This window comes from Calypte anna, chromosome 22 (genome assembly GCF_003957555.1).
Source record: "Calypte anna isolate BGI_N300 chromosome 22, bCalAnn1_v1.p, whole genome shotgun sequence".
Lineage (NCBI taxonomy): Eukaryota > Metazoa > Chordata > Aves > Apodiformes > Trochilidae > Calypte > Calypte anna.
The window spans coordinates 2,972,359-2,985,687 of NC_044267.1; the positions used below are offsets into that span (position 1 = coordinate 2,972,359).

Genomic DNA, 13,329 nt, shown 5'->3' on the forward strand with positions numbered 1-13,329 from the left:
GGCTGCACAGAAGTGTGTATCCCAAGAGACAAAGAATACTCAGGAGATGCTCAGGAGCCTCCTTGGGTTTGTGTCCCCTGCGAGGAGATTTGAGCCTGATCCAGCCTCTCTTTGCCCAAACAGCAAGAGAAAACTCAGGGACAGACTCACAGCTTTCTTTGCAGCTGCAACTTGGGTTCAAGTTTCTCCCTTGCCCCCCCCTGCCTGCTTTTACTGCATTGCGTCAAAGGCAGCTCCTGGATTGGCAAAGGTTAAACCAGTGCTGCTTGGCCAGATCCCTACAAGCTTTGGGAGCATCTGGGAATGCAAACCCACACTTCATCCTCCCTCCCACCACTTCTCCTTAGCAGCAAGGCAGGACTGAGGGTACCAAAGAGGGTCACTGCAGCTTGTCCCTCTCTGCAGCTGATTGCCATGGCTCTGACTCACACGTCCCCTGCAGAGTCATGAAAGCTTTCCTCTAGCTGCAATGCATTAAAAATAACAGAAGGAGTGGGGATGAGAGGGAGACAGGCTGCAAGAAATGTGTGTGCTGGCATCTCTCTCTCTGTGTGCTGGTATGAGAGCATCCCTGGCTGCAAGGATGAGGAGAGCTGCAAGCTGTGTCACCTCCCAGGAGTGACAGGGATACAGGGGATTGAATGAAGAACTTGATCTGCAACAAAAGGCATGAAAGAGAGAGCACAATCAGGTATTGAGAAGTTATAAGGAGCTCAGAGTGCTTGGAGAAAAGCAGGGCACAGTGGGTTTAATATTTGCCAACTGTTTAACAGCAGTTGGGGTTTAATGGCTGTGAGGAGCTCCCACCTGGGGCAGCCCATGGTTTTTGCTCTTTTTGCACTTCTCCCTGCTGAAGTTCATTTACTGACAAAACACTGAATTTCCAAATACCACCCCTTAAACTCCATGTTCTGCTGTGTTCAAACTGAGGGTGTCACACCCCCCGAGGAGCAGGGCTCCTGCAATCCCAGCACTGAGCGGAGTGTGGTCACCTCTTGCCTGGGGTACTGCAAGGACTCCCCACTGCCTTCCTGGGGGTGGGAGAAAAACCTGCTTTTTAAAGAAAAAGTCAGCATAAACACAGCTAGAGAAATCTCCATTAAAAGCAGAAGGGAAGTGTGAAAATAAAATAAATAAATTGAAAGAATTGGTGTTTAAGGCAGGGAAAACTGACTTAGTCGTTTGCCTTCTGGTTGCCCAAATCATCAAACAGTCCAAGAAAGAAGGTGGTGGGGGGAATTAAGCATTTGGAAATGATACTGGTGCTCTCAGAACAGGAGTTACTGGAATTGTTACCTCTCCATACGAGCTCTGTTTCCTGGATGGTTTTACCAAAGCTTCTTTTTCTTCCTCCTGCAATTTTTCCTGGGAACACGGAAGGAAAGAATTGTTTTAAGTGCTTACCTCATCCCTCATCATCTTCTTTAGAAGTCTTTCAACACTGGAAAAGGAGATGCTTTTAAAACACACCTAAAATTGGTATAAAAAGACACTGCCTTTCTCCCTGACCACAGCCATCCAGGAGAGCCCCTGCACATCAGCAGATGCCATGAAGTCAGTGTTCAGAATTCAGCTGCACCAAAACCCTCTGCAAAAATCCATCAAGCTAAATGTGACTGAAGAGATTTAGCCATGTAATGCCTGTCTTACCCTGGGTTTATTTTAAAAAATGGCTTAATTTGCAGCTTTAGTCTAGCACTTGCCCTTAGCACAAGGTTTAATTTTATGCCTCACCCTTAGCTAATTGAAAATAAATAGGCTCAGCCCACAGGACGTGGCTTTCAGAGCTGCCAGGTTTGCTGCTGCTTGAGCTGTTCCTATTTTGTGTCTGATCACACAAAGCTCACATGCAAAACTCTAAAAGGCCTTGACAAATTCTCAAGAGAAAATGAGCCTCTGCAGTCCACAGTGGATGGACAGGATGCTGCAAGGCAGCTCCTTCTAGCAGAGAAAACTCCCCCTATATAGTCCTGCCAAACAATTCCCTACTCATGTTTCAGCCATCCTTGCATTTTGCCTTCTCTAGTGGTTTAAAATTTCTTTTTTCAAAAAGCAAAAGGGAGCTTGTGCTTCTACAACAACCCAGCAAGACCCATCACTCAGCCACCAGTGTATTTTTGCCATTTCAAGACTTCCACATGGAATTTTACATCCCCTTAAGAAACTTTGCACCCCTATCAGTCCCCCAAGCATACAGACTAGAGGCAGAAGCCATTATTCCATATCCTACTACACAGGATTGAAAGAAGAGTGTGCTAAACCACTTTTAAGTGCATTAGGAACACATGACACACAAGGAATTTGTGTAAGCATCTCTGTAACTTTATTGACTAGCTTTATTGCACATACTTATTGAAGCCTCCATTATTTTACCCACCCAAGGTTTCCACAATCTTTTTAAATGCAACTTAAAGACTACTTTCACTCCCATGACTTATTTTTTTTTCCCCCCTTTTTAAATTTGAAGGTTCTGAACCACCCAAGAAAGACATAACCCCTGAACTCATACGTGTAGACCATGCAGCACTCAGGGAGCAAGCCAGTGGGTGCTCTGCAAGCATACTGATACTCTGCACCAAGAGAAACATTATTGATCATTACTTTAAACCTCAGTGGTCACTGAAATAAATAGGTGAGACTGCAATTTTAGCCCAGTCAATCATTGTTTATTCTGTTGACCTGATGAGAAAGCTAGACTGCCTAAAAATCAAGCCTTCTTCTTCACTTCACTCTCTTCCTTTCCTGGTGCTGCTTTCTCTGCTTTCTCTTCCTTCTCTTCCTTCTCTTCCTCAGCAGTTTCCTCAGCAGTTTCCTGAGATTCCTCTCCTTCTTCAGCTGCTGTTTCCTCCCCTTCTTCTTCTTCCTCACCCTCTTTGGCTTCTTCAGATTCTTCCTTAGCACCTTTGAAAGACAAAAAGAAACATTTAAACAATTATGTCCTGCTCCAAGCCTTAATTTAACAGGAACCAGCACAACTGCATATGGTTGGCAGCCAGCTAAACATGATGGGACTGGCAATTAATTTTGGAGGGAAGCAGGAACATTTATCCAGGACTTGCAAGGGAGGCCAATCAACTTACCCTGCAGTTCAGAGGGAGTGAAAACACTTTAGTCTTTTCAAAATCATGGCCTTGAAAAATAGTAATTGGCTGTGGACTAGTTGCTTTAAGCTCTATTTGAAGATCTGAGTTGAAAAAGGCATCTTGCCATTGCTCTTTAGCTATCATTTCATTATAATTAATCTTCATACAAACCCCTAGTACTTCAATGGCAACCAATTCACTTCAGATATATTTAGGTTAAATCCTTCAGAGCTAAACAACTGAAGGTGGGAAAAGCACCTCTAGAGAAATTTTTGATTGTTTACACTTTCTTTATAGTGAGTTTGGCAAATAAATTATAGGGTAGCAAGGAAATGGCACACCCTTTGGTTGAACAAGGAAAAGCCTTAAACCTCAGGCAGCTGTAGGTATTCACTGAACCCAACAGTTACATCTAGGGCCATTAGCTGATGTTCCCATTATCACAGGTCACTCTCTGGGAATCCATATTTAGCTCAGAATGTTCTTGTTCCTTCATTTTGAGAATGTCTAAGAGCCAAGTACTGTTTGCTGACAGATGAATATAGCATTACATACTGGTAAAAGTATTCTCATTCTTGGTTTTAGAAACTGGAATGGAGAAACACTCAGATCTGCAAGGGAGTATAATCAGGCCTGCAATCTGCCTGCTACTAAACATTTACCTTATCTTCCACTCAATATTCCCTGTTCCCTGCTACAATACTGTGGGCTTCATGCCCCAGCCCTTTGCTCATGTGAGCAAACAATGAGAGAGGTCTAACCACCAGATTTAATCACCATTTCCAGGGCCATATGAGCAGGATGAAGTATGAAAGAGAGATATCTAAAATAACTAAGTACCTTCCTCCTCTTCTTCAGCCTCTTCACCTCCTTCTTCCTCACCTTCCTCTTTCTCTTCCTCCTCACCTTCTTCTTCAGGGGCTGCCTTAGCTTCTCCCACTTTAGCAGACTCAATTGTTTCTTCTATTTCAATTTGTTCTTCCTGGACATGACTGGAATAGTACGTGGGGAAGGAACGTGTTGTCATCAGGTAGGAGCTGGTTTGGAGCCCACTGTAGGCAGACCTGCCAAAAGTTGGGGCAGCCTGGGTGTAGCCACTGGTGATGCTTCCAACACCAGTGAAACTCAGTCGGGTCTCTTCACCTTCCAGTAGCTTCCTAGCAGGAAAAAAATATAATAAAAAGGAAATAGAAGTTACTTGGTTATGCTGCAGCAGTATTCAGCAGATTCAGCTACAGACCAAGAGACTGAAGATGCTTTGAGCAGCACCAGCTCTCAAACAGCATCCTCAGTAATGCAGAAAATAGATCATGAATTTGGCAATGCTGCCTTATCTTCTTGGAATAACTGAGAAGTTTCAGAGGTGTACATAACCACTATTCTTTGTTAGAAGAAATAATGGGGGAAAAAGCTGTAGGATTATGTTATGAAGTTAGAGGTGTATTTTGGCAGCCTACTGGGTTGCAGAGAACAAGGCAGATGTTAAGATTCTGATGTCAGGTTAAGCCAACAGAGGTTTATAGCCACTTTCTCAATATTCCCCCTTGTGGCATTAACAGAAACTCTTTTTCAGCAACAGGGACAGAGACAAAACATTAAACAGCTATTTAGTAGTTTTACCCCTATAAAATAATATGCTTTGAAGGAGATTGCTCCTGTGAGTTAGAAGCTAAGCCTAATATTAGAAGCATGTAAGGCATGACCAATTTTGAGAATACAACTACCTGTATTAAGTTCCACTGACACAAGGTTGCTCCCCTGCAAGTACAGAGTGAGTATTTTTATCTGTAAAAGTGGAGAACTGAGAACATAAATTGCCAAGCTAGGAGTTCTGTATGCCTATACATGTTATTATTCACAGAAGTTTGCTGTGCACAGAATATTTTGCTCAAAGCAAATATTTTACCTCAAAAGCACTGCTGCTTCCAATAAAGAAGACACAATTCTACTCTGACTTTTATCTATGAAAATTTCAGCTGGAGGGATGATAAATAAAGTAAATTATCCTGAAGATATATGAAGGGGAACCTCATTCAAGTTCTGATTTATTTCAAATCCCCTCCCATCATACCTATATGCTGCAATTTCAATATCCAAGGCCATTTTCACATTGAGTAGGTCTTGATACTCCTTCAGGTACCGAGCCATTTCACTCTTTGTGGTTCTCAGCTCGTTCTCTAATTTGTTGATTGTATCCTGTTGAAAGTAAAAATATTGACAGCGTAAAACTCTTCATTCTGCCACATTTAACACTAAACCCTTAGAAGGAATATCTCCAAATCCAATTAGCTTCATCTTGCTCTAGCAGACAGAGAAAAGGGAACAGCTCCAACTCCCCCCTGAAGCCAAAAAGCACCACTTACCAAATCCCACCTTCCCTGGCAGGGTTTTCCCACCCCTTTCCCTACACCCTATTATTCCATCCCTATTTAACGTTAAGAGCCCAATTTTATGGTACCTAAGGGCTAAAGCATGCATGAAATTTCTGTCTCCCTTGGCTTTGTCTTTAGCCTCTCCATGCTTTTCCCCGCTTGGGTTAAGGATATCTTTTTAATTAGGACATAATTAAGGCTTTATTAGGAGAGAGAGAAAAGCCACACCGTGCATGGCAGCTCTGTGGTGAGTTACATGATAATTTCATGATTCTTTATCCTAAAATCATATGATATATCATAAAATCATATCATAGGATTCCTTGCATACATAGTACGACTGCAGAATTCACACCTGAAGCAACTCCTCCCTTTCTTTTCCAGGATGCCACCCCCTTCTTCTCCAGCATCCCCCCTGTCCTCTTTTCCAGGATGCCCTCCTCCTCCTCTTTTCCAGCATCCCCCCCCGTCCTCTTTTCCAGGATGCCACCCTCCTCCTCCTCTTTTCCAGGATGCCACCTCCCTTCTTTTCCAGCATCCTCCCCTCCTCTTTTCCAGCATCCCCCCTCCGTCCTCTTTTCCAGGATGCCCCCCTCCTCCCCGCAGACCCCGGTCCCCTCCTTACCTGCAGGGCAGAGATATCAGCGCTCTGCTTCTCTTCCAGCTCCTGCAGCTGCTTCTCCAGAGCCTCGTTCATGCCTCGGGTGGCCTCGATCTCCAGCGTTTTGGCCTTGAGCAGCCGGCGGCTCTCGGACACTTCGTCCTTGGCGGCTCGGACGGCGTCGGTGTTCTTGGCCGCGCTTTCGCTGAGGACGGTGAAGCGGCTTCGGAACCACTCCTCGGCGTTCTGCATGTTGCGGGCCGCCAGCTTCTCGTACTGAGCGCGGATGTCGCGCAGGGCTGCGGAGAGGTCGGGTTTGGCCGACACGTCCATCTCCACCGAGAGGTGCGCGTACTGGATCTGCGCCTGCAGCTCCGCCAGCTCCTCCTCATGCACCTTCTTGAGGAAAGCCAGCTCGTCCAGCAAGCTGTCCACACGCTTCTCCAGCTCCGCCCGGGCCAGCGCCGCTTCGTCCGCGCCTTTCCGCACCTCCAGCAGCCGGGCCTCCGCATCCTCCCGGCTCAGCACCTCCTCTTCGTACCGCGCCTGCAGCCCCCTCAGGGTCTCCTCCAGGCTCTCCCGTTCTCCCTGCAGCGCCTGCTTCTCGCTCGTCGCCTCCTCGGCGGCCAAGCGCAGCTCACGGATCTCCTGCTCGTAGAGGGCGCGGAAGCGGGAGGGCTCGGCGTGTTTCTGCCGCAGGACCAGCAGCTCGGCCTCCAGCACCTTGTTCTGCTGCTCCAGCTCATGGACCCGCTCGATGAAGCAGGCGAAGCGGTCGTTGAGGTCCTGCAGCTGCGCCCGCTCCTGGCTGCGGATCGACTTGAGGTCGTTGCTGATGGCCGCCACCTGGCTGAGGTCGAGGCTGTCCACCGAGTGCAGGAGGGAGCCCGAGGCGCTGGAGGCGGCATAGCTGCGCCGCACCGACACGGAGGAGACGGGCGCCGAGAGGCTGGAGTACGCCGAGCGGGCTGAGCTGTAGCCGCCGCTGCTGCTGCGCATCGCCGAGACGTGCAGCCGCGGGCTCTCGGCGTAGCGCCGCTTGTAGGAGGGGAAGAACGGGTCGTAGCCGTAGGAGCTCATGGCTGCGGCGGATCAGCAGCTGCTCTGCGGGCAGCCGCCGCCCGACCGCCCCTATTTATGGGTGGGGAAGGCGGGGAAGGCGCGGAAGGCGCAGCCGCCGGGCGGGGCTGTGGAGCGGCTCTGAGGTACGGACTTGAGGTGCGGAGTGATCTGCGCAGCGTGGGTCTCGTAGGGCTTGGGGCTTTCGTGTCACCTCAGACCCCTTCGCGGGCCCGCCTGAGGCTCCCTCAGGTTCCTCTCAGTCCCACCTGGGGCCACCTTCAGGCCCACTTTGGACCTGCCTCAGGTTCCCCTCAGGTCCATCTTAGGCCCACCTCAGGTACCCCTCAGACCCGCCTTGGGTCCCCCTCAACTTCCCCTCAGACCCATCTCAGGTCCCCCTCGGGCCCACCTCAGGCCTGCCAGGGCAGAGGGGTGTTACATGCAAGAGTCACTCTGGCCAAAGGTGGGTTTTTTTAAATTAATTTTATTAAAATTTGATATAAATTTCAGTAGCAGGTGCATTCAAGTGTGTTAGGACAGCCAGCCAGCATTCAGGTGTTGAATGCACCTGAAGTACTGGAGCACAGGTATGATGAGTTAATAAGTTTTAACTCTAACAGAGATTGGTTTGGATTTCTGCCCCAAAAAGGTACCTTGTGAGCTTGCAGGGAAGAAATGAGCAATGTAGATGTTATAGAAGATGAAAAGATTGACAGTGGGCTTGGTCAGAGATTCAGTGCCCTTCTAAACACTAATTTTTATGGCATATTTAACTAATGTCACCTGGCATGCATTCTTTCATGCCAGTGAGTTTATGCTGTTCTTCCTATCTTCAATTTGACCATGAGATTTGATTATTAGTAGCATCCATTATTATGCCATGTGTTAATAAAGGATTATAGCTCAGCTCCTGAAATAACTCCCCTTCATACCCCAGGAAAATAAATTTTGTAGGCTGTTAATGTTCCTTCTCATTTTTTTTTTTCTTAGAGAGGGCGAACGAGTAGAAAAGCCCTTCCTCTCTGCCAGCAATGGGTGCCAGGAAGATGGGAAAGTGTGCATGCAGACAGCCCTGCAGTGTTGAGTTTCAGTGTGACTCAGAGGTAAGGATGAAGCTTTGTTACTATAGGAAAAGAAAGCCACTACTCAGGGCATCCTACTTGGAAACTTGTATTTCCAGGTACAGGGTAGCACTGACTCCCATTTCCCTGCTCCTTTTGTCTCTCTCTTGTTGCCTTTTGCCTCAATGTAGAGTGCACTGTAACCCCTTGATATTTTATTGTTAGAAAAGTCTTTGACATAGCAGTGAGCAGGATAAAGACTGGCTTCCAACTATAAGGAAAGGGTCTGTGCCATTTGTCTCATCTTTGTTTAAGCCTGCACTGAAATAAGCAGCCAGCAGCTCAACCCTTGGCCCTTGGCACTGCTGAAGCTAGAGCCAGGCTCTTGCTGGTTTAGGTAGGTGTGAATCTCCTGATTTCACCTAAAAATTTTTCAGCAGAAGAATCCCAGGCCCAGGTTCACCCCTTGAAAGCCTCCTCTAGCCCAATCATGGTGACAGTTTTGGAGTTGCCCTACAATGCTTCCTGTGTTTGTAGCTACTTTCTTTTAGGAGCAAAGAAACCCTGAATAATTTTCTTTGAGGTTTATTCTCACATCTGCAAGAGTTTCTTCATCTATCTAGGCTGTTTTTGACATGCTGAACACACTTGAAAATTGCTCTTGCACTTTACTAATTATCTACCTCTCAGGTGGAATATTTTCAAAGTCATGAGCTGTTTTCTTTCCCTGAAATTAGGAACCAGATCTTAAGTTTATGTCTAAAATGAAATCAAAATCTCTGAATGAGTTGAATTGAAATGTGCAGGTGAAAATTCTCTGTTCTACTGAGACTCTTTTAGTCCTGCTGCACTTTTAGGAATTGGAATGAGGTTTACACTTTAGAAAGTCTGCTTCCCATATTCCAAACAGCCCTTCCAGTATGAGACAACAGTGACATAAAGTGTCAAAGCCTATGCAGAATTTTGTCTGTAAGGACTGAAAGAGAGTACCTGGAAGACAGAGAAGAAATGCAACCAAGTGTTTAATTTATTTCCTTTGACCACCTCTTTGCTTTGTTAATGCAAGGTACAGTAAGTGCCTGAGCAGCTTTCATTATTTTATTATTGCTTCTAGAATTTCTGTTTTGCTGTGCACAGTAACACTCATTTATTTGCTCACTTGGAGCTTGTTCTGTCTCTTGATTACAAGTTAGAGGAAACAGCCAGCCACTTCTTTCATCTGAGTTCTATCAATGAATGCTTAATTAGAAATTCATTAGCTTTGTTTATTCTTAGGATCAGGACTGCAAACTAGGCCACAAAATCTGATGCCAGATTCCTCCTTGCAGTTTCAGCAGTTAGTTCTTAACTCCCTGAATCAATTAAATAGATGTTCTGCTCTTGTTTGATTCCAGCAATTAAACACAAACAAAAAGGTTCTTGAACAAATGAGATAAAGCTCCCCTACCTTGCCAGCTGCAGGGAAATGGGCATGCTGTGAAAAAGCCCACTCAGCCCGTTTTAAAAGAGATCATTTACTCATTTGCAAAATCTCAGTGCTTTGAGCAGCTCTCCTGCCAATGTGAGAAGAAAGGGGTCAGGCTCAAGAAACCAGGGACCACATCAGAAACTTGTTGGCACTGGGCTTCACTGAAGGCTGCCTGATGATCTGAGCTTCAGCTTTTCCTTCTGTCTCCTTGTGAGTGATTTTCACCTGTCCTAAAGCTGTCACCTGAAAAAGTGGCACTTTATGATGCCACAAAAGGACAAAAGAATAATTGTGATGCTCCTCAGCTGAATCAACTTCTGGTGATTGGCAACAGAGATTCCTTTTTCCCCATCCTCACATGATTTGGTGAGTTTTAGAACAGAGTTTTTATTTTTTATTCATTAGCATCACCTCATCAGTTTTAATGGTTGTAACACTGACTTTACACCAGATTGTGCAAGACTGGCATGGCATCTTGTGGTACATCATAACCTACTGGGGTTGGACCAAAGCAATAGAATCATTGTCTATTTAACTTCCTGGCATTTCTAATCTCTAGCATGTTTTGTTGGGTTTTTTTTCCCTCTTTCAACAGCTTATCTAGGTCACATTTTTTTTTCCTTCTAATTTTTGTCTTGGAAACCTTCTTGATGATGTTAAAATGTTCTTCACAATGTGGTTGCAATAGTTTTCAGGCTCCAGTGTTTCTGAATTACTGTTCCTACCAGAATCCTTCTTAAAGAAATAAGGAATTGAAATGAATGCAGTTGTCTGAGCAGACAAAGCAGAGTGCTTTGCCAGCACACCTAATACATACCAACCACAATGATTCAAGTGAGATTTTCACAGGTTTCTAAATGCTCAAATCCCACTGAATCTCTAAGGAATTTGGACACAAAACTCCTTTGAAAAATGGCAGTTTGTTACAGTTGTTTTTGGAGAACAATCAGTTGTGTCATACCTGTATCTTTGTCTGTAGGGGCAGCTGAATATCTATGCTTGCAGATCTTCATTTTCCTGTGTTATTATTTGGGGTGTTTTCTGTTGCTGGTCTGCACTGGTGCATGTTAAGCTGAGGTAAAGACCTGAGACATTCAGTGAACTGCCTGAGCAAAGACAAAGTGAATGCCAGGTGTTGGGGTACCCTGGAGAGTTGCTCTGGGAAACCAGCTCTGTGACTGCTGCAAAGTTTTAAATGCTCAGTGAAAATTATCATGCATATGGAGCTTTGTTTGAGGCCTGTCTGCTATAAGAACATGTTCTTGAGTACCTGTGGATGGTAGTAAGAAGGGAAATGCCACATCCTTCATCATTTTGTTGAATGCTTATGTCAGCACCAACATCCAGAGGCAAGTAGTGGGATTATTTCCCTGTTTTCTTGCTTCTGGCTGCACCAGATGTAGTTCTGTTGGTGACAGAGTGAGTAGAAGAGAGGAGACTGTATTTACAGTTCAGCTGAAAGCATATGAAAGGTTCATAATGCAGCCAGAGACTCTCTTTCCCCCCCAAAACTTTTCATTATGAACGACAATAAAGATAAAATGTGGGTCAAAAAGAGTATTTATTTCAGGACTGCATGTATAATTAAAAGGTAGAGAGAGCTTTTATCTGTGGTCTGCAGGGAACTTAAGGATAGTTTGAATTTCTGATTACCAGTTATTCTTTTGGATGAATCTGGATGAACAATTGAGGAATACTTTCCCTGGAACCCATTTAAGCACACCATCATTTAATAGTCTGGCATGTACTGCTGACCATAAAACTTGGAAGGAAAATGAGCAATAAAACTGACTGGTGTGCTGCAGAGTGTTGACTGATTTTCACAGCAGCCAGCTGAAGGTGCCCAGCTCTGCAATATGTGAATAAAAATTAAAGTTCTGCAGCCAGTGCACCTAACTCCTTACATCAGACCTTTCACATCACATTCTTGGTACTCTAGTTGGTTATAAAGGATGATGGTCAAGGATTGATTGCATGTGTGGGAAAGAATAGATGAAATGCAGCCCCTTGCTCCAGTTTAATGCTAATATAATCTAATTGAAACATGTGCAGAGGTCTGCAGGGGTTTAATCTTTGGCACTACTCCTCCTAGAGAGAAAATGGCTTTGCACCACTCTAAGATATAGATTAAATTAAAAATTATCCAGTCTGATTGAGAGGCTCTCATGGCATGTGCTGGCTCTGAGAATTCAAGTGTTTTTGTGGCACTACTAAGGACAGATGAGAAGCTGCTGGGTTTTTTTCTTTCTATTAGTGCAATTTTTTGAGAGAAATAGTTTCATTCAAACTGCTGTTGGGTTTTTTCTTTTTGAGTGTGAGGGAGTGAAAAGGGAATTGCTCACAACACAAACCCTGAAATTCTGAGCTGTGGGCAGATCTTGTGGTCTTTCATCATGAGGAACAAAAAGAGTCATTTTTTCAGGATTCAGAGTTCTGACAAGCTCCCAGAATTTCCTTAAGCTACTGAATCTGAACAGCTACAGTGTTTTCAGTTGTGATTATGGGATAGTTAGTCCCATAATGTGGGGAAATCAGCTCAGCCTAGGAATACTCTGTTTTGCTGCTAGGAGCAAGAACATGACACGTGTTCCAGGCAGCTCTGTGCAGGTACCACACAATGCCTTCTGCCTTTGGGCCTTCCATGATCCTTGCAGCAGAAGGCATATTCCCAGGGTATATTTCCTCTAAATTTAACTGATGCAATGGAAGTTTGATGCCTATGTTTTCCTGGAGATCTGGACCTTAAGGACTCACAGTTTTAGGTTTTTCAGCACATTGTCACTCCTTTAGACCCTTTGAAAGCCCTAGGGATAGTAAAACCTTGCAGCATGAATCTGACTTCTGTGTATGAGAAATGGATTATTGAAATGGCAGCTTCAGGAGCACTCAGCATCTGTAACTAACCAGGTCTCAGTCTGTTTAGTTGACACTGCCAAAAGCTACTCAGTCATTTGTTTTACTTACTCCCAGGTCTCACAGGGGTGTTGCAGCTGTTGAGCAGATGGCTGTTAAGTGTTACCTTTTAAGTGGCTGTCTGCCTCCTGACTGACAGCAGAAACAGAGAAATGGGCTCTTAGATTGGCCCCAGTAATTAAGCAATCCACTGGTGGGTGATCTATTGCAATTGGGATACAATTCCAGCAGCAGCTGCAGGGAGTGCAGTTTTTAGGCTTCCACAGTAAAAAAAGAAATAAATCTTTGAGGGTCTGCTGATTCACAAACAGGGCCATCAGAACTGACTAGAAATGGTGTTAACTTTGCTTCTTGAGGAGAATAACTCAGCCATTTATTAAAAGGCAGGATAAAGCACTGGAGATGGTGCTGTAGAGAGCAGCTGGGAGTAGATAGGAGATTAGGAAAAATGAGGTAGTAAAGATACATCCTTTTATCTCTCTTTTTTCTGCTCTTTTCATGAAGTCTATCAGCAGATGCTTGTAAAGCTATAATAAACAAATTTCAAATGCTGAAGCCAGACATGAAAGGTCTCCAATGCAGATTAATACAGTTGGGAAGAAGTTTAAAAGCTTTTTTCTTGCAGTGAAGAGTTTATGGGTGGATTCTCACTGCCTCCTGCTCTGTGCCTGTTTGCAGATGGGATGATGTCTAAGAAAGCTGAAAGAGCTCTCTGACCTGCAGCACTTCAGCATAATGGGTTGATGTCCTTGGACAATGGTCTTTTTCT

The 13,329-nt window shown here is 44.9% G+C and overlaps 1 protein-coding gene across 1 annotated transcript; it reads right to left on the reverse strand.

Annotated features, from left to right (window-relative positions):
- Window positions 1-2,304: 2,304 nt before the first annotated feature.
- NEFL (neurofilament light) lies at window positions 2,305-7,136 on the reverse strand. Its single transcript, XM_030464063.1, has 4 exons — window positions 6,081-7,136; window positions 5,155-5,279; window positions 3,924-4,240; window positions 2,305-2,901 (listed from the first exon to the last, which is right to left on the reverse strand). Exons 1-4 carry the CDS (start codon window positions 7,134-7,136, stop codon window positions 2,708-2,710), a joined length of 1,692 nt encoding a protein of 563 aa, XP_030319923.1. The 3' UTR covers window positions 2,305-2,707.
- Between the last annotated feature and the right edge of the window lie 6,193 nt (window positions 7,137-13,329).

What these genes read in the sequence shown, in the direction of transcription:
- NEFL (XM_030464063.1), bottom strand. Translation starts at nt 7,136, where the DNA reads ATGAGCTCCTACGGCTACGACCCGTTCTTCCCCTCCTACAAGCGGCGC. An exon ending in CTGATATCTCTGCCCTGCAG is followed by an intron (nt 5,280 to 6,080) that starts GTAAGGAGGGGA and finishes TACTTTCAACAG; the next exon opens with GATACAATCAACAAATTAGA. An exon ending in ATTGAAATTGCAGCATATAG is followed by an intron (nt 4,241 to 5,154) that starts GTATGATGGGAG and finishes TTTTCCTGCTAG; the next exon opens with GAAGCTACTGGAAGGTGAAG.